Below are 19,956 nucleotides of genomic sequence, written 5' to 3' on the forward strand. Positions count from 1 at the left end.
CTGGCCGTACTCACCAGGATGAGGGGCCTTCCCGCGGGCAGCAGAGCTGAACCAAAAGAGCGTAACAGCGGTTCCCCGTTCCGTAGGGTGCAAGTCTGTGGAGAAGAGCATAGGGTTTGGTGCGGGGTAGTAGAGAACCAAAAGCAATGGCAAATGCGTTTGCGACCAGAAAATGCCCTCACCCTGTCCTCTCCTCGGCACACTGCCTTGTCTGACTCCCCTCTTCTCTCACCGTTTGCTATTCTGACTTAACTTGACAAACGAATTAATTATTCATTCTGTTCTCGGTAAATTTGGGGGTTCCCCAGTCAGTTTTAATAGCCTGGTATTGCACCAGGAGGTGACTTGATTTCATACCCAGACAAACGGAGGGAGAGTGAAACTTCGGCAGCCAGTCTCTAGGAGAATCCCTTGTCGGATACAAAGCACTCACAAGGAAATGCCTCTAAATTCCTTCTGACTTGCCCAGAGAGGAAGCTTGCGTCTGTCTTTGTGCAACACCTGAGGGCTTTTCTCTTGTCTAAAACTTAGACTTGGAGGATAAGGTCAAAAGGAGTTAAAAAGTCAAGCACTGCACGGGCAGTTTGTCATTGTGACAGTAATGTTTGTGCTGGGGCTTATTTAGAGTAACGTCTTTATAGAAGTGCTTTGGTTGGATTTGTACCTAATTTGATGCCAACTATTGCAGCACCTCTTGTCAGTTTCTTGGCCACAGCGCTGGGTATTGCTTGTCCCAAAATGACAGTTAAAAACCCCTTTAAAAGTTGCAGCATGTGATGGTATCTTGGGAAATAAGAACCCTCCCTCTCTGAGCTGCTGCATGGCTGTGATGTGGCAGGGAGGCGACATCACATCCTGGGACCTGGTGTCTTCACAGTGCTCTGAATAGGGCTGTGGGAACCTGAGGGTGCAGAAAGGGGCTTCATGTGTTTAACAAAGCACCAACAGCATTTTCTTTTTACCTTTTCCCTTAGAATACATGAAAAGTTGTTAATATGAAGGGGTTTAGTGGTGGCAGTTTGTCCTAACTACAACAGAACCCAGGAAAAATAGCTGCTTTTGCAAACTCTGGTGAATTAAGGGAGCAATGTGATATACAAAATCACACAATCCCAGCATGGCTGGGGTTGGACCTGGGGATCATCCAGTCCAACCCACTTGGGGACACCCAGAGCAGGTTGCCCAGGATTACAATTGCCAAATGGGTTTTGGAAGCTCTCCAGAGAATGAGACTCCACAACTTCTATGGGCAGCATACTCCAGGGCTCCAGCACCCTCACACTAAAAAACTCCTCCTGTTCAGGTGGAACCTCCTTGTTCCAGTTTGTGCCTGTTGTCCCTTACCCTGTCACTGGGCACCACTGATCCCATCCTCTTGCCCCTCACAGGTCCTTCATCTCTTTCTGAGCATTGATCAGATCCCCTCTCAGGCTGCTCTTCTCCAGGCTCAGCAGCTCCACGGCTCTCAGCCTTGCCCCCTCACAGAGCTGCTCCAGGCCCCTCAACATCTTTGCAGCCTCCACTGGACCCTCTCCAGTAGTTCCCTGTCTCTCTCTTGAACTGAGGAACACAGAACTAGACCCAGTTCACCAGATGTGGCCTCACTGAAGGCTGACTGACAGCAGGCAGAACCTTTGGGAAATAAACATGGTCCTTGCCAGAGGGAACTTTCTGTCTGGATCAGATGAATACAAAAGCACGGAAGGAAGGTGTACCATACTTGCAAGGAGACATGGTAACATTTAGATAAGGTGGTGGCATCTCAGTCCAACTAATCATAGCTCTTCACAAACAGCAGCTTTAAGGTCTTTACTGTGCTAGCAGACTGCAGCTTGCCAGCTGCAGTCCTCCACTATCCACCACTGCTAGTGCAGGGATGCACCAAGCATCTGCAGGCTGTGACTGCCGGGAGGCAGCTGGAGTGAGCCTCAGGTGGGATTACAGAATGGAGATGCTGAAAGCTCAGGTGCTTTGGGTGACCAAGGGCACTCTGACTGCAAGATGATGACACAGCAGAGACCAAATGCATTTGTAGGCACTGGAAATTGGAAGCAAAAACATCCTGGGCAGCAATCTGGTGTAACAGCACAGCACTACCAACCCTGTGCTTACAAAGAAAATGGACCCCACAGCTCCACACTAAGCAGTTTTTTTTCCTATACCTGTTTAAATCTCTGCCAAACAGTTAAAAAATGGAAATGGTGCAAAATCCTTTCTTCCTGACAACACACCCCCTTTAGAGGACATTTCTGTCAGCAGAAATGCCTTTTATTCATTTTTAAATTGCTTCAAGGAATAATCCTCTTGCAGACTAAACTTTCCACAGCATTTAAAACTGTAAACCAAGAGCAGCAGATCTCCCTCCTCATCAAACTGCTGCTGCTCTGTCTGCAGGTGAAACTTAGATGAGCTCCAAAAGCTGCTCCATTTACTTTATTCTGGATGCAGCAAACGCCAAATGTGCCAGTGCCCAAAGTTTCTCTACCTGGGACTGCAAAGCCCAAGCTCACCCAGCACTGCTAACCTCAGCTTGGGCTGTGCAGGCGCCTGCTGCCCATTACCCAGGCACATCCCAGTTCCATGTGAAAAACCACCCGAGGGCTTTTCCTGTCAGACTTTGGCACCCAGGCTGGCATCTGAGCTGAATTCTTGCCACCTTCGCATCACAACCCATAAAGAAAGTCGAATTACAGCGCGGCCTTTGTGTTGTGTGACACCACCAACCTCAGCAGGCCTACAAAGGTGTCACCAAGAATGAGGTGGGACAAAATCCAGCTTGGTTTTGCTCTGCCTGTAATCAGGCACTTGCTCTGGAGATCAAACACGGCAGCAGATGCTTGTTTGTGACACCAAAGTAAAAAATCAGCATGTCTCAGTCTAAATATATGTCAAGGAGGAGATTTGCTGATCAGCACTACGCTCTTTGACGTGGTGCTTTCCAAAGCGCAACTGCAGAGTCAGGTGAGTTTTCTGGCTGTGGAATGGAGTGCCCAGGACAGAGGAAAAGGTAAAAAAACAATGTAAAAGAGAAAAATTGGTAAAAATCCATCTGTTTACGTGAAAAAGTAAATCTATGGTCTCATTCTGCCAGCCTGAGTGGTTGATACACTGCAGTGACAGATGCTACAGAAGCAGACACGGTCAGCTGGGACACAAGTTCCTGTCACCTGCTTTTAATCACATGGGAAAAAAAGGCAATTTATCTGATGCTGTGCTGGGTTCTGCCCACATTCTCCACCATTATTCTGCTGAGGTTTCTGTGTAAGAGCGTGACAGACTGAGATTATTTCACTTTACTCTATTCCTAGAGAAGAAAGGGCAGTGAAATAATAAGACTCTCACTGAATTGGAGATGAAAATACAGAAAGGTTGCATTTAAAGATGTTTAGGAAAAAGCTATGGCATACATGAATCCTTAACACCTAATACAGATAAAGGATACATGAGAATTCCCCCAAAACCTTTCCCCCAGGCAAACTTAAACCACCAAAACCCCAGTGTACATCTTCTCCCATCCCCCATTGTCTCCCACGAGCAGGCCAGATTTACTGTGGCAGCCCATGGCCTTGAAGACCGTGGCCTACTACAGGGTCCTCCTATGTAGTTACCTAGTTACCAGATAAGAATCCCTCTGGAGAGTTGGAAAGGCAGGGAGAAAAGAGTACAAATTGACCTTGCTGCTGACTTCTAAAGTGTTTGCAGGGTTTCTGGGATTGAATAACTTAATTACAATATCCGGGGGTGACCGGTTCGTCCCCTGGCATGGATCTCGGTCTCTGTAGTTTGCTTGGGAAATCTGAGATAACCTGGAACCCCTCAAACCACAACAGACAGCAAAGAGAAGAATGCTGAAAATAATTAAGGAAAGCACGATTAAAGAATCATAGTTTTGGCTTTAGTGCAGAACCCAAGAAAAGCAAGAGCAAGGGATATGTGTCCCTGTATCTGTGCAATTGTTTCTGAGCAACCTGTGACTCAAGAACTCAGGAGGACTGAGCCACAGGTCCAAGGCAAGAGGGCTAATGAGTTAGATGAAAAAAAACCAGATTTTTGGTAAATTATACAAAGCCATTGGATTCTGATGAATCATAGAATGGTTTGGGTTGGAAGGGACTTTAAAGATCATCTAGTTCCCATGACTATGTGACCTGCACAACTGCAGTGAGTGGAGGAGCACGTCCCTGGGTGTGCCTGAGCTGGGGTTACCACCACACCATATCAATAACTCCTGTGTGTCATCAGCTGCTGACAGATCTGTGTCACGCACATGCACATCAGCGAAGCAGGGAGAAAGATGGTCATTAAGTGCTAATGAGGACCTTGTTCTGGTGGAAGCACACCAAAGTGGTGGGGCAGTTTCAGCCTAAGAGGACTCGCTCTGCCAGTTTTCCTGTGAGGATGAGGACAAGGGGGAAGTGGAAGAGGGAAAGTCCCAGTGCCAGTGAACTGGGGATACCTCCACATTGTGCAACAAGGCAAGAAATAATTGAGGCTGATGTTGTCCTCACTGTGTCAAAGCAAAAGTAACCACGTGTTTCCATAAACCCTGGAAAGTTTGGACCATGGGTCCAAGAGCAGCACTGTCCCAACAGATGTGGGCATCTGAGTTGCTGTCTCTGCTGTGTGGGGAGGTGAGAGGCTTCCCTGACCTGCTGGGAATGCACTGGGATGTAACCGCTGGGCTGGGGCTTCTACAAAAACATAGTGATTGATGATTTGAGATCAACCTTTTCTGTGTGCTCCTTGCATGATGTACTTATTTCCTCTTCCAGCAGAGACAGGTGGGAAGCACACACTCTGTCAGGACTGGGCAGGTGGCCTGAGAGCCAAGCAGGTAGCTGAGCCACCAGGCCTGAAGCCTGCCCAGCTCATGGAGGAAAAGTTTGCTCATTAGTCTCCTCCAACCTCTCCTCCCACACAGGCAGATCTGTTGGTGGCCCGTATTGCCATGGACCAGCTCCACAGAGCACCTGGAGATGTCTGTTAGGACAGACACTGCACAGAAATATTTTCCTTTTAGGATATAGTTTGATTTTTTCTCCCATCTTTTCTGTGTAATAAAGTTAATTACTCTGTCCATTTTCTGCAAGTTTTCAGGCCTCAAATCATAGAATGAGAGGTGTTGAAAGGGACCTCGAAAGATCATTGACTCCAAACCCCCTGCCAAAGCAGGGTCATCCACAGCAGGTCACACAGCAACATGTCCAGATGGGTCCTGAAAGTCTCCAGAGGAGATGACTCCACAGCCTCTCTGGGCAGCCTGCTCCAGGCCTCCAGCACCTTCACAGTAAAGAAGTTTCTCCTCATGTTGAGGTGGAACTTCTTGTGTTCCAGCTGCCCCCCATCCTATCATAAGACACCAGTTCTTGACACCTAACAGGTTAAACACCCGCAGGACAAGGATAAAAGCAACCTGCTGTAGGCGCCTCCCAGACAGGCTCCTCCATATCCAGAGGCAAGGACACTGCTTCCAGTCCCATCACAGATCCAGAGAGGCTGTAGACAGCTGAAAACAAAGGGGAAGAGTGAGAAAAATAAGAGACAGGCAGTGCAAAAATGACAGAGTCTGTGGGATATGCTACGGAGTTGGCAGAAGTTAGCTGCTCAAATCCTTCATTTCCCAGACTTCAGCTGCCTTCCCCAAATCCTCAGCTTAACATAGTCCATTCCCTAAACCCCTCATCTTAGGATCTTACCATGGTTTATTTGGCTGTTTGGATAGGGATCAGAGGTTACTCAATGGCCAGTAACGAGTCACACAGCGAGGAAAGCAAGGGCAAGAACACTGCAAGGGCTCATGCTGGAAGGGTAATTATTGAACTTGGAGCTGGAAGGAGTAAGATATGAATAAACATTCTGCTCTGGGCAGGGATGATTGCACTGGAAGTATGAAAATGTTGATTCTTCCTTCAAATAAATATTTTTGTAGCCAAAAGGGGGTGACAGTAGGTTTAATGAAAGAGCTGGAAAACTGGGCAGGTTCAGAGGAATCCTTACCCCTGCCCAAAAACAGATACACCAACTCTGCCACCACCCAGAGAGCAGCAGCTGGTCCTTATCCAGCTCTGCTACAGCACCTAAGTTAGCAAGGTTAGGAGCAGGGGGTAGCTGAAAATGTGTTATTTATAAATAAGGAAAATACCCAAAGTCTCCTCATCCTCAAGTGAAGGAGAAGATGCCACTTGCCACAGGACTATGCGGGTCATGGAGAAGTAAACTCCTTATAGCTGTCCCCCGGAGGGTCAGGGATGCTTCTCCCACAGCCATGGCTCATAGGTTACAGGCAGAGGGCTCTCAGCACAGGTGGCACTGCTGCTGCAGGGGCACCCTACACTCTAGGAGCTTGCTCAGGACCCACACTGCCAAGCATGGGACTCAGCACCCCAGTATTTCTGCAGATAGGGAATGGAGGCAGGAGGAGGAAAGGAGATGTGGGTAGGGTGAGGGCTGCCAGCATTGGAGCTTTGCAACTCAGGGCTGCACCTCACCTTCTCCCGCAATACACACACTGCTTGCACACTGCCCTCAGGCTGTGCTGCCTCAGTTGCCATGTACTACGTGATAAAGCAGGAGTTGATTTTGTTGTCTAAAGATCAGAAGAGCCAGAAGTTCCCACTCCAAAGCATGGCTTCACATCTGACCCTCTGCTCCTTACAGTATCACCGCTTCCATTGTCACTACTCCACAGACCCTCTTGTCTTCTGCTCACAGACCACTGCTCATCCAGGTCGGATTCACTGAACCACTCCTCAGGTCTCCCAAACACCAGAAATCATTCCTTGGGTATAAGGAAACAGCATGAAGTTGCCCTTTTCACACACAGTACAAAACCCCCAGCAGCTCAGACAGTTCAGAGAGATATTTGCAAGGTGGGAAGAGTTTTGAGAATGTCAGTTCTGAATTATTAAGGATAAAATAATTAAGAAACCATATTTGAACATGACTGGCTCACCAGAGCTGCTCAGCCTGAAGAACACAGCAGCTTTTTAATTGGCTTTTGACACCATTTCACTTTGCTCAAACAGCTGCTTGCACTTTTGGAGTGGGAACTGCACCACCCAGGCCATCACTTCCAGGGCTGGAGTCACCCACAGTTCCTTGTGTCAGCCTGGCTCAGCATCCCCCAGGACACTGCACACATCCTTTCCTGGCAGAAACTCCACTGTCCACATTCTGATGTGATCCAAATGCAGTTTCAAAATTCTGGTGCCCCAATACAAAACCAAACCAAACCCAAACTCTCTGCACTCTTCTAATGAGTTATTTCATGTCTAGGGTGTCTGCAGCACTATTTTCCCCATACTTACTGGCAAATACTCTGCAGACAGGCTGTCAGGTTATTCCAACAATGTCTTTATTTTCTCTTGACACCTTTAGTGTGTTTTAGACAACTGAAAAATTAATAGGTATTTTCACCTCGTGCTGGGTGGAGAGAATAAAACTCAGCACCAAAACTCCTGCTTTACCCTCAGAGTCAGCCTCACCCTGAGCCTTCCCAGGCTGTCACCTGTATTTGATAGGACAAGAGGAAACAGACTCAAATTGTGTGCCAGAGGAAGTTTATGTTGGACAGGAGGAACAATTTCTTCCCCTAAAGTGTTTAAGCTCTGGAACAAGCTTCCCAGGGCAGTGGTGGGGTCCCCATCCTTAGACAGGTTTCAAAACCATGTAGATGTGATGCTGAGGGACACGGTTTAGTGGTGACCTGGCAGTGCTGGGTTAATGGTTGGACTGCATGGTCTCTTCCAATCAAAATGACCCCACGATTCTATTTCAGGTGGGACTGCATCTTTCAGGTTTCTTTATCTTTCACCTGGCACATCAGCCTCTGTTTTTCTGCCACTGCATGATTCAAAAGCAGAACCAAACTTTCTTCACTGAAGCTCAGGTGTTGGTCCCAAGGTTGGCTGTAGCACAGTCAACACAGCAGTGCCATCACTATCAGCCAAAAACAAACCCTAAGGACTTGGCCTCAGCTTGTTTTGGCTCGGCTTGAGCTCAGTCATATTGTCCCCCAGTGCAATGGATCCTCCTCACTGGAGCAGCACAGCTGCCAGAATATCAGGGGGGCAGCAGCTTGCTGGGCTCCCAGCCTCAGCCCAGGTTTGTGCACTCATGTGGTTGTTGCCCCCCAGAACTGGATGTATTTGGTAACTGTGCCGCAGAGCTCAGTCCTTGATATTTAACTAATTCACAGACCCATTGGCAAGACAGAAGAGTTGCCAGTGGACTGCTTAGAGACAGAGAACTTACCCAGAACAAGCTTTTGACTGTATGAGCAGGACAGTAGCTCCTACTTGTGGCAGCAGGCAGTGCTGGCTTCATCCTGCACAGGAGGAGGTGACATTTGAGCAGCTGATATCCTGCCAGCTGTGAGACAACCTCACAAAGCCAATAATTGCCTGGAAGAGGACAATAAGGCTACGATCAGATTGCTTAGCTGCGCAGAACCCTTCAGGACAATCCAACTCCCTAAGGAAAGCACTGAAGGGCTGGAGGAGCTGTCACCCTGGCAGTGAGAAGGTGACAACAGCAATTCTCACACACGGTCCTTAATTCCCAGCACTGGGAGCCAGAGATCAAACCATCCCCTGGTTTCACAACAGAAAGCCCCAGCCCTTTTGTGGGTCTTAACTGCAATTTATTTCTGGGTTGTTACTTCTTTTTTTTACCACGTATTAAAACCATGCAGGGACTTTGGGTAGGTTTAGTGTCCTGGGGTCCCCTCCAGATGCTGTGTCCCAGCAGATGGGTTTTCTGCCCCAGGCAGTAGGGCCCTTCTCAGGAGTCCCCCAAGATAAAATGACACAGAGCCCTGAGGACCCCCACACCACCCCTCTTACCAGACAGCAGAGGAAAAGCAGCATTCCACATCTGGAGGCTCAGGAACAGCAGCTCTCTCCAAGCCTTGCGTGTACTTTTACACATGCGGAGCACAGATCAGGTGGAGCCTAGAAGCTGGTGTGGCCAGAGGCAGCATGATGAGAAAGAGAGGGCACATCAGCAATGGTCTCTTATAATCTCCTTTAAATCCCTAAAACTCTGGGATTTTTTTTCTGTGATGCTGACAAACACAAGATAAGTGTCTGTATGCTAAGTCCTTTCTCTTGTCCTGTATTTATCTGACAAACTCTCCAGGCAGTTTAGGCTGTATTTATGCAGCAGACAGGAAAATGAGCTCATGGTCCATTAGGGAAATTTCTAGGTTCTATAAATAAAGTGCTGGGAAATTAAAACAAGGTACCTGCAAAGCTGCATTATTAGGAGAAGCTGTCTGCAAGAAAAAAGGAATTCATAAACTCTCCATCAGTGCCACAGCTTAGAGAATTAGGGTATCATTTGGGTTGGAAAAGACGTTTAAGGTCATCAAATCCAACTGTTCTCTAAGTCTACCAAGGCTGGTGATAAACCATGTCCTCTGCCTCTTTTAAACACCTCCAGGGATGGGGATTCAACCACAGAGAATCCTAGAATGGTTTGGGTTGGAAGGCATATTGAAGATCATGTAGTTCCAACCCCCTGCCATGGGCAGGGATGCCTCCTGCTAGACCAGATTGCTCAAGACCCCATCCAGCCTGGGCTTGAAAACAAACAAGATCAAAGCTCCTTCTACCCCAAAGCGGGATATTAAACAGCATCATGCTTGACCAGGAGATGACAAGAGTTGTGTTGATGGGCCTCCAGCTCCCAGCTTTGGTAGCAGCTTGCACCAGGTTTCTCCCTGTCCTTACAGTCAGTGAAGAGCCTCTTCACAGATACATCAGTTGCTGCACATATTTGGACTTTGACTTCTGTGCTTAGGTTTCCAACAAGACAGCTAATAAATGTGGTGAGTTTTACAATCAGGCCACCAGACTATGCAAAAGAGCAGGATATTATCAAGGCTCAGCTTATATTCTATCAGGCCAAGGCTAGCTTTAAACCTACAATTAAAAACCTCCATGTCCTTTCACCTGTTTCATGAACTTTTCAATCTAGTTAAAGCATTTTTTCCCAAAGCTACCTGTTTATATTTAGAATACTCACTTCAATACAATCTATATATAACAGTATATAAGGTTATTTTGGCACTCACCATACAGAATAACAGTTAAGGGTTTGCTGTGCCTTTAGCCTCCACAAGTACCACTCACATCCTGTGGAGCCCTGAATTACTCAAGATAGGCTTCATTGTTCTCAGCTTGTCCAGTGGTTTCACTGAGGTAAAGGAAATACTCACTTTTTGTTGGGTTATTGTCCTACCAGCTCAGCTCCCTGGCTGCACCCACCACAAGGTCTGATAACAGCAAGAATCAGGGGCAAATAAGAGAGTAGGAATGCACATTTGGTTGGTGGGAGAGGGTAGCGTTAAAGGGCAGCTTAAACTGCCACAGAACAGCAGAAACTGTAGATAACATATTTGAAAGGAATGAGAAATGGGGCTAATTCTAACCCACAAGAGAGGGAGCAGATGAACTTGAGTGCAAGCACACCTGACTGAAGGGTCTGAGTTTAAAATGATCCAAAGCACAGATCAGTGTAAACACAGCTGACCACAGAAGGGGGAGTATTCGCCTTGTCACAGCAGATCAGCTTTCCAAAAGCCAGCAGAAAAGGGTCTGTTGTTTCATATTAAGGGTTGTTATCTGAATTAACCTGGAGTGACAAATCAAAGAGTGCCAGGCCGACATTTGGCTAAGCTAATTAACACTCTGGACAAGCAATCCTTACTCAGAAGCCTGAAGATGGGGAAGTTAGATCAGGACTGATACTTCACTGCTCTAATTAACAACAACTGCCAGGAAAAGAGATTGTTATTTCCTCCTCTCCCCTCCCCATATTTTCCTAATGAAATGCAACTAACTCTTAGCCCTGTAGTTATCTTCTGCTCAAGAGTGTTTGCATATTCCTGATGCAATCAATATTGCTCCATTCGAGGTCTTTTGGAGCACATTCTACAGATCTCTGAGACTGACTGGAAACGTTTCTCAGATGCCTTACCTCAGACTGGAGGTAAATACGTCCTGTGTGCTGGAATGGAAATCAATCTGATGATGGTGCAGTCCCAGTTACCTCTCTCTCAAGTGGATTTGCTGTCTACAGAGAAGTGAAACATGAGAAACACATGAGGGGGAAAAAAATAGATTATTTCTCTCTCTCTTTTAAACTTATTGCTGTAAGCAAAACTGTTTACCTTTATCTATACACGTATTTCTGCACACACAGGGATTCCGAGCAGCCACCACTAACTCGTCTCTCCGTCTCCCTCTGCAGGCGGCACTCACTCTGGTTGTGTAACTCACCACGTGAAAAAAGTTAACTCAGAATAAGGGGTTTGCTTCTAATACGCTTCCCTGGGCCAGGGCTCCAGCCTAACTGCGACCAAACGCGTGGCTTCGGCAGGCAGCTGCAGATCTTTCCCTTTCTCATCAGAAAGAAACCTGCCCCCACCTATTTCCCAGCTGCAGCATATATAAGGGATGAGGATGAGGGAGCTTTTTTTTGTTCCTTGAATATTTTAGGGGAGGCAATTGTTTGGCTGCAGCCTTAAAGAGTATGGAGGGTACCTGGAGAATCTGTGTTTGCTTCTACTGCTGTCTTCACTGGCTTGCTTCTAGCATCCAGTGTTCCCCCCACTTCAGGGGTGGTGTCACCTCTGACAAGAGCTCTGGGTTCCTGGCAGCTCCAGAGGACAGCGAGCTAAACCCCTTGCTGTGGCTGCCCAAGAGTGTAAGGCGTGGCTATGCCCTCCTGCCTCCCCTCCTCAAGGTGCTGTCAGACCGGGGACACCAGAACTGGGAAAGTGAAGTCCCCAGGCTGCGGCCAGACTCCAGAGCCCTTCGGTACATGAAGAGGCTGTATAAGATGTCTGCCACCAAGGATGGAATCCCAAAGGCTAACAAAAGCCACCTCTATAACACTGTTCGTCTTTTCACACCGTGTTCTGAATGCAAGCACCTCTACAGGGACCTAATGAAAGGTAGGTGTGGGGTGAGCTGAGCTGACATTGCTACTGGGGGGTTTCTGTGTTCTGTGCTTACAGTATTACGTAAAAATCATAACGTCATAGAATGACTTCAGTTGGGAGCTTAAAGATCATCTGCTTCCAACCCCCATTCCACAAACAGGGACACCTTCCACTAGACCAGGTTGCTCAAGGCCCCATCCAGCCTGGCCTAGGCTGGCATAGGATGAGGTACCTGCAACCTCCCTGGCCAACCTGTTCCACCCTCACTGTAAAGAATTCCTTCTTAATCTCCAGTCCAAATCTCCCTTTTCCCAAATCAAAGCCTTTGCTCCTTGTCCTAGCACCACAAACCCTTGTAAAAAGTCCTTCCCCAGCTCTCCTGCAGCACCCTTCAGGTACTGGAACACCGCTGGAAGGCTTCCCCAGAACCTTCTCTTCTGCAGGCGTCTTTCACAGAGCTTCTATTCCATAAAACAGCTAGCACCTCAGATAGTAAAGCAACAAAGTTTTGATTATTTGGTTCCTATAGAGTTGTTGCTATTTTAATCCTGATGGTTCTTCTTTTAAACTGTAGGAGTTTTTCATAGCTTACTTCTCCTTGAATAGCATTAAACACAAACTGCCCCCCACGTTGGGAAATGCCACACAACTGGTACTATGTTCAAGATGATCCTGATGCTGCAGGCGACTAATTGTGAGTCAGAGAAAACTCTACAACCAGTTGTGAGTAAAGTAAGAAAAGTGAGAGGAAAAAAAATGGTTTCTGGCAGCCTTAGGCCATAAAGAGCACTATAAAGAGACTTGCACTGAGTTAGCAGAATCCCATTGCAAAGTGACTTTCTCCTTGCCTTGTGCTAGGGAAGAAGCATGACCCCAGTGTGTGAATATCCTGAAGGAAGACTAGAAATAGTTGTAAATCAGGCTCAGGACTGAAACATTAAGATTTGGAGCAGGCTGCCCACAGAGGTGGTGGAGTCACGCCACAAGGAATGTGTGGATGTGGCACCTGGGGACATGTTTTAATGGTCATGGTGCTGTTATGTTAAAGATTGGACTTAGTGATCTTAGAGGGCTTTTCCAGCCCTAGAAATTCCATGAGTGTTTGTCTAGGTGAAAAATTAAGATGCAGTAATGCTCCAAGATGTTGTTTTCCTTCTCAGGAGACGTTCACTCGGTGGATTTACTCTTCAACCTGGATCGTGTTACTGCTCTGGAGCACTTACTCAAGTCTGTCTTGCTCTATTCCTTTGACACATCAGTTCCCAACTCCTCTTCCATTACCTGCATGTGCCATTTGTCTGCTAAGGAGCATGGCTTCTCTAGCCAAGTATGCCCCAGCAGTTCACACTCTATAGCTTTTAGCCTGCACTTTGAAGTTAGGAAGCGCAAATGGGTTGAGATTGATGTGACTTCCTTCCTCCAGCCTCTGATTGCTACTAACAGGAGGAACATTCATATGGCCGTGAATGTCACTTGTCTGATGGGTGAGCCACCACAGAACACTAAACTGGAAAATCCCATTAACATGGCACTGGTTCCCCCTTCTCTTCTTCTTTACCTGAATGATACCAGTGAGCAAGCTTATCACAGGTGGAACTCACTTAGACACAGAAGGAAAAACCCAGTGAGGCCCAGGCCAAGGAACAGTCCTCGGAGTGACAGAGAGAATTCACAGGGTAAAAGGGCCTCTCGGTGGCGAAGAGAGGAGAAGCTGCAAGAAGCACCAACAACTTCACCTTCTGACCTGAGCCAGTACTTCAAACAGTTCCTGTTCCCTCAGAACGAGTGCGAGCTCCACAACTTCCGCCTGAGTTTCAGCCAGCTGAAATGGGACAAATGGATCATAGCCCCTCACAGGTACAGCCCTCAGTACTGCAAGGGTGACTGCCCCAGGGTGGTGGGGCACCGCTACGGCTCTCCTGTCCACACCATGGTGCAGAACATCATCTACGAGAAGCTGGACCCCTCTGTTCCCAAGCCCTCCTGTGTTCCTGCCGAGTACAGCCCCCTGAGCGTGCTGACCATAGAGCCTGATGGCTCCATCGTCTACAAAGAGTACGAAGATATGATAGCGACCAAGTGCACCTGTCGGTAGTGCTGCACCCTCCATGGTGTGGGGAACTTTGACATGTTTCAGAGCTTCTGCAGCTGTAACTTAACTGGATCTTGTCATTCTAATAGCTCTAGAAAACCCCTTGGTGTTTAAGTGTGGGGTTAGTAGGAGGGGTCTATGTCATAGCACTTATTTTTGTAGCCACTCAACCTTTTCTAGAATGGGAAGTGAAATGTAAATAATCTCCTTTTTTTAATTGGAAGACTTTTGCATTTAAAATGTGGAAGGGGTTTCAACTACCAGATGCCTATTTTAAAGCTGTTTTGCTAGAGAATTTAAAGAAATAAATGCCAATCGTGCACTCACTTACCTCCAGTGCCTGCTGGTCTTCCTCTGTAGAAAGACATCTCATGTGTCACAAGCTGTCCTCACACTGCCCAAACCACCTCAGCTGCTGGCTGTGGAAATGAGAGACCCTGGGAGTTGGTGTGGAGGTCTTTGCTATCGGCTTCTCGATGCCTGCGCTCATCTCTCTCCACCTCTTTGGAGATGTTTAAAAGATGTTTGGGAGAGGAGCTGAGGGATGTGGTCTAACAGCTGTGTACAGGGAGAAGTTAGGTTGTGGTTGGACTCAATCTTTTCTAACCGGGCAATTCTAAGACTATCTCCAGCAAGTTTCTAGGAAGAAAGCCTTTAATGGTATTAACTTCTTTCTTGGGTTTTCATCCTTCCCCCACACCTCCCCAAGTACACCTCCAGATCCCTCAAGCAAGAGAACTTTTCCTCACAGTTCCTCAAGTGACAGGGTTGCTTCTTGCTTTTTACACTCAGGCATTCTCAGCAATGAGGGGTAAGAACTGAAGGGCAGCAGTGTGGTAAAAATTGAAATGACTGAATTATTTGAGTGTGAGCTGGCACCAGCTTGCTGGTGAGCTGTTAAAACCAGGCTTTATCTAGTTCAAGGACAAAGCACAAGCTGATCATAGGCTGAGGGCACTGGATTCTACACGTGGAACCACAGTGCCACTTCCTCCTGAGCCATGAGGATGTGTTCAGTGCTCTCAGCTTTAAAAAATGAGGCTTTTAGAAATCTATTAATTGAAATGCTGTTAAATTGGTTTAATAGTCTAAGTACGTGGGGCCATGGCCCTGTTTCCTCTCACAATGAAAGTGGAGGTGACTGAGTGCTTTCATCCCAAGTTTTTTGCTACAACTGACTTCTTTTCTCCTAGTTTTAAGAATTTTGTCCAAAATGCTGGCTTCAAGCTGGAGGTGTGAAACAAGTGGCCAATGGTTGTAGAACCTCTCTGAAAATGAGGTCTTCCCTGAAGACTTGCATTAGCCTGGATATGTTGACCCAAAACCAGACCTTGCTTTGGCTCTAAATTAAAAGCAGGTTTGAAATAAATGCTTAAAGCTCAAGGCAAATACCTTGATATCAAACAAACAAGTCCCAGCCCAAAACCAAACAGTATTGCATTGGTTTAAATCCAACTGCCTAATACAGCACTGCTCCTGTCAATACCTCTTGAACAGTGGGAATTCAGCTTCATTCAGCCACCAGGGAGGAAAATAAACTTAATGGAAAAGCCAAAGTGCTGGAGTTCAGCCAAGGAAAACTGCACTTTTAGGTCAGGTACCAGCAGCTTCAGAAATATGTAGCCTCAGTAGTGAGTCAAAAGCTGAAACCACATTCTCTGGAACAGGTTTCACCATTTTAGGTGTGCAGAGATATTAATTCTATTAATATATTCTAACATTTCAGATATTTTGCTGAGGGTGGGAGCCAAGATTGCCACAAAAAGGTGGCTTCATTTGGTGATAGGGTTAGACTCATTATTAAAGGTCTTTTCCACCCTATCTGATCTTGTGACAATAAACTTGTATTTCAGACTGAGAGGATTTTGAAGTGTTCTCATGAGGTGGTATCCTCTAAACAAAGCTGGACTGGCTCACCTTGGCAGCCTCCCTACTCAGAGGATTAAACTATTGCACATAACGTATCAGTTGTGTCTTTACAGAGACACCAACACCAGCTGCAGATCAAAAAACACACCAAAAACCCCGAAGAGTCATAGAATCAACCTGGTTGGAAGAGACCTCCAAGGTCACCCACCCAAACAAACCAAGAGAGCCCTTTACCAAGTGTGCCAAGAGAGCTGGTACCCAAAGGTGAGGTATTTCCTTCATTTCAGCTCTGCAGAACTGGTTCTTTGGGTTAAGCTGCAAATCCAGCAGTTAGCTCGGACAGCAGCACTTTATGTCTGGTTTAAGTAGCAAAGGTATCATATGTGACTGGCTATGTGGTATCATGTGAATCTTTGTAACCATGCTCCATTAATTACCTAATTAATAGGGTCTGTTATACTATTACCTAATTCATTATACTGTTACCCCTCTGCCCCACTGAGGCCACATCTGGAGAGCTGGGTCCAGTGCTGGGATGCCCAGTTCGAGAGACTCATCTATGGGAGTGTGTTCAGTAGAGGCTGCAAAGATGCTGAGGGGCCTGGAGCATCTGTGAGGAGGAAAGGCTGAGAGCCCTGGGGCTGCTGAGCCTGCAGAAGAGCAGCCTCAGAGGGGATCTGATCAGTGCTCAGCAAGGGCTAAAGGACCTGTGGGGGGCAAGAGGATGGGGCCTGACTCTTGTCCGTGGTGCCCAGGGGCAGGACAAGAGAAAACGGGAACCAACTGGAACCCAGGAGGTTCCACCTGCACAGGAGGAGAAAGCTGTTTGGTGTGAGGGTGCTGAGGCCTGCAGCAGGCTGCCCGGAGAGGCTGTGGAGTCTCCCCCTCTGGAGAGCTTCCGACCCCAGCTGGCCACTGCGGCGCTGGGCAGGCCGCGGTGCGTGCCCTGCGTTGTCAGGAACTGGACTGGAGGTCTCCATGGCGCCCAGGAGCTATTGTTAAGCGGGCTGTAGCCTTAGTGCCATGGTCTGGCGGGCTGGACAGGGCTGGGTGCTAGGCTGGGCTGGGTGCTAGGCTGGCCTGGCTGCTCTCGGGCCCCTGGGATCGCGGCCCGCGGCCCTCACAGGCGCAGCGCCCCCGCAGCGCGCTGAGGCCAGCAGCCGCCCCGGCCGCGCCGCGCCGCCCTGACGCCACTTCCGCTTCCGCGGCGGGCGGCGGGGGAAGGTGACTGCGCTGGCCATGGGGCTGCACTTCGGCAACCTGGCGCGGGTGCGCCATGTCATCACCTACAGCCTCTCGCCCTTCGAGCAGCGCGCCATGCCCAGCTTCATCTCGCACGGCGTGCCCAACGTCCTGCGCCGCTTCAGCTCCCAGGTGCTCAAGGTCGTGCCCCGTAAGTATGGGGGAGGGGCGCGGCCGCGGGGAGCAGCCTCCCTTCTCCCTAATCCCTTCTCCCTTCTCCCTTCTCCCTTCTTCCTTCTGCCTTCTCCCTTCTCCCTTCTCCCTTCCCCCGCAGCATCGCCGCTTTGGGGGTGGGGGAGGCCGTGTGATGGTGGCTTGCTGCAGCGCCGCGTCTTAGCACAGAAACCCTGTGGTTTGAACCGTGCAGAGCCGCTTGTGAGTGTGCCCTTTCCTTTCCAGCTTTTGTGGCAGCCTACCTCCTGTACTCCTGGGGCACGCAGGAGTTCGAGAGACTGAAGAGAAAGAACCCTGCTGACTACGAAAACGACCAGTGATCGAGCGAACGAGGAGCTCCTTTCCTCACTGCATCATTAACGTGCTGATGTTCACATGACTAGAAGGGTATTAAAAGAGAGATAAGTCTTGTCGAATAAACTTTAACCTTGCCCCATGACTTGGTGTGAAATCTTGTGTCCTGAGATGTGTTGAGGTGAGTAGCATCCAATCTCTGTCTAGTTCTCTCAGTACAGGGAGATAATCGGTCTAAAGTTCTGTGTGCTCAAATGCTTTTCTCTTAGAGCATTTCCAGCCCTTTTTTTACTCACAGGATGTTGGGGATTAGTGAGGACTTCTGGAGATGGTCCAGTCCCACCCCCCTGCTAAAGCAGGGCAGAGCAGGTTACCTGGGATGGCAATGACCAGGTGCATTTAGAATCTCTCCAGAGAAGACCTCTCCTTCCTTGAAACATTCTCAGTGTAACTTGTGTGTAGCAAGGGCTGCCTTCAGCTGGAAATGGCTTGAAATAGCAGCTGAGGACTGCCTTTATCTTCCCTTCACTGGCTACTGCTTTTTCCTTTCACTTTGAGAGCTGTGAAAACAAACAGTCCACCTGCTGTGGTATTGACCCAAACTGTGTGAGCTGGCTGAAGGCTCATGACTGAGCGTGGACCTTGGTCTGTGTACAGAGACTGTGTCTTCACAGGGAGCTCTGTACAGAAGACAAGGGACAGCAGGTACCAGCTGCACCAGGGGAGGTTTCATCTTGATGTAGGAAAGGAAGTTTTTACTGCGAGAACAAGTGATCACTGGAACAACCTCCCCAGGGACTTGGGGGGGTCCCCATATGGGGGTTTGCAAGCTGTGACTGGTGCTAGATAACCTCACCTGAGCTCCTTTCCCACAAAAGGTTGGACGAGGTGATCTTTTGAGGTCCCTTCCAACCTGCTCTGCCCTCTGATTCTGTGACACTAATTACACAGTTATCATAGTTATTAGTGCTAATCAGATGATTAACTGCAATACTGATTAACACCAGCGATCGGTGTTAATAGGCTGGATTAGATGGTTCTTCTTGGAAACTACCAGAAGAAACAGGACTGTTCAATACCTGAAAGTGATTTAAAACCAAATCCTAGTAGTTGCTTCAGGATGTGAAAAAAATTCACCCTGTGGCTCTGCATAAGCTTCGCTCTGTGAAGTCTGAAACATCTGGCTGGGTTCTTTATCCTTTTTTATTTCCCTTTCAGTCTTCAGCAGACTGCCTGGAGCTTGTATCTTGTGCAGAGCACCACATTTATCTTCCTGTTGTGCAGCTGATAGCTTTTATCTTACCCACAGACAAGGAGTGACGTTTCCCTGTGTTCCTTTGTCGGTGTGCTCAGCGCTGGGCTGGCTGCAAAACAAAGATGCTCAGTCTCTCAATCCAGGAAGCTGGGATTGCAGTTTTTGTAGCTGAATGGTGTATTTTGGGGCAACTTTAAATGTAGGTTCTAATGGAGGTAGTACGTGAAAGCTGGGAAGGGACTTCTGACAAGGGCTTGTAGTGACAGGACAAGGGGCAATCAGTGGCTTTGAGCAGAAAGAGGGGAGACTGAGACTGGAGATAAGGAAGAAATTTTTGACAGTGAGGGTGATGAAATGGTGAAATACTGGAACAGGTTGTCCAGGGAGGTCGTGGATGTCCTGTCCGTGGAGGTGTTCAAGGCCAGGTTGGATGAAACCTTGAGCAACCTGGTCTAGTGGGAGGTGTCTCTGCCCATAGCAGGGGAGTTGGAACTGGATGATCATCAAGGTCCCTTCCAACCTAAAATGTTCTATGAATCCAGGAAGAAGCAGATGGGGCTGAGCTCAATCTTGGGACTGCTCCTACTGCTCTTGTGTTTTCTCCAAGGTTGGCATAAACAGAAGTGCTAAAAAATTACCCAGTGCCAAAAATACTCTGTGCTTAAATTTAACTCTGCAGTTCACTGGTATCTTCTAGGCAGCTTAGGCAAGCAAGGAGCAATGAGCTGGCTGCTACAACGGAGAGCTGGCAAGGATGTCTAGAAGCAGGCTTTACTCAAAACCACAGGGGTGTCCTGCTTATGTAGCCTCCAGGAGCACCTGCAGCAGCTGGTGGGTACCCTGAGTGACAGCACGTGTGACCTCTGGTGCTGGTGCCTTTGGTAAATGTTTGGTTTTCCATGCACTTCATCTGGGCAGCTGTCCTGAGGGTGAGCAGCTCAGCTCAGGCTCTCACGAGGTCTATGCCCCCGTTCACAGACGGCAGAGCCGTGCCCGAGCCAGCTGCCAGGCTTCTGTTAACCATGTGGCACCTTCACCCCAGCCGGTGACCCCTTACCCACGGCGCCGTGGCAGTGAGCACCC

General features: G+C 48.2%; 2 protein-coding genes and 1 long non-coding RNA gene across 4 annotated transcripts; 2 read left to right on the forward strand and 1 right to left on the reverse strand.

Moving 5' to 3' along the window:
* Nucleotides 1-1,703: 1,703 nt before the first annotated feature.
* Nucleotides 1,704-11,488, reverse strand: LOC135185158 (uncharacterized). Of its 2 annotated transcripts, none has more exons than XR_010306381.1 (5): nt 11,174-11,488; nt 10,981-11,076; nt 8,844-8,958; nt 8,254-8,402; nt 1,704-5,506 (listed from the first exon to the last, which is right to left on the reverse strand). It is a non-coding gene; the product is annotated as an uncharacterized LOC135185158 (long non-coding RNA). The 2 variants fall into 2 exon arrangements; XR_010306380.1 differs by lacking the exon at nt 1,704-5,506 and adding an exon at nt 7,421-7,507.
* On the forward strand, nt 11,481-14,369 carry GDF9 (growth differentiation factor 9). Its single transcript, XM_064161653.1, has 2 exons — nt 11,481-11,959; nt 13,108-14,369. The coding sequence occupies exons 1-2, from the start codon at nt 11,536-11,538 to the stop codon at nt 14,040-14,042; spliced, it is 1,359 nt and encodes a 452-aa protein (XP_064017723.1). The 5' UTR covers nt 11,481-11,535; the 3' UTR covers nt 14,043-14,369.
* Nucleotides 14,370-17,093: 2,724 nt separating this feature from the next.
* Nucleotides 17,094-17,763, forward strand: LOC135185161 (cytochrome b-c1 complex subunit 8). Its single transcript, XM_064161663.1, has 2 exons — nt 17,094-17,301; nt 17,550-17,763. Exons 1-2 carry the CDS (start codon nt 17,148-17,150, stop codon nt 17,642-17,644), a joined length of 249 nt encoding a protein of 82 aa, XP_064017733.1. The 5' UTR covers nt 17,094-17,147; the 3' UTR covers nt 17,645-17,763.
* The last annotated feature ends 2,193 nt before the right edge of the window (nt 17,764-19,956 follow it).

This window comes from Pogoniulus pusillus, chromosome 22 (genome assembly GCF_015220805.1).
Source record: "Pogoniulus pusillus isolate bPogPus1 chromosome 22, bPogPus1.pri, whole genome shotgun sequence".
NCBI classification, from domain to species: domain Eukaryota; kingdom Metazoa; phylum Chordata; class Aves; order Piciformes; family Lybiidae; genus Pogoniulus; species Pogoniulus pusillus.

What these genes read in the sequence shown, in the direction of transcription:
- GDF9 (XM_064161653.1), top strand. Translation starts at nt 11,536, where the DNA reads ATGGAGGGTACCTGGAGAATCTGTGTTTGCTTCTACTGCTGTCTTCAC. An exon ending in CTACAGGGACCTAATGAAAG is followed by an intron (nt 11,960 to 13,107) that starts GTAGGTGTGGGG and finishes TTTCCTTCTCAG; the next exon opens with GAGACGTTCACTCGGTGGAT.
- LOC135185161 (XM_064161663.1), top strand. Translation starts at nt 17,148, where the DNA reads ATGGGGCTGCACTTCGGCAACCTGGCGCGGGTGCGCCATGTCATCACC. An exon ending in GGTGCTCAAGGTCGTGCCCC is followed by an intron (nt 17,302 to 17,549) that starts GTAAGTATGGGG and finishes TTTCCTTTCCAG; the next exon opens with CTTTTGTGGCAGCCTACCTC.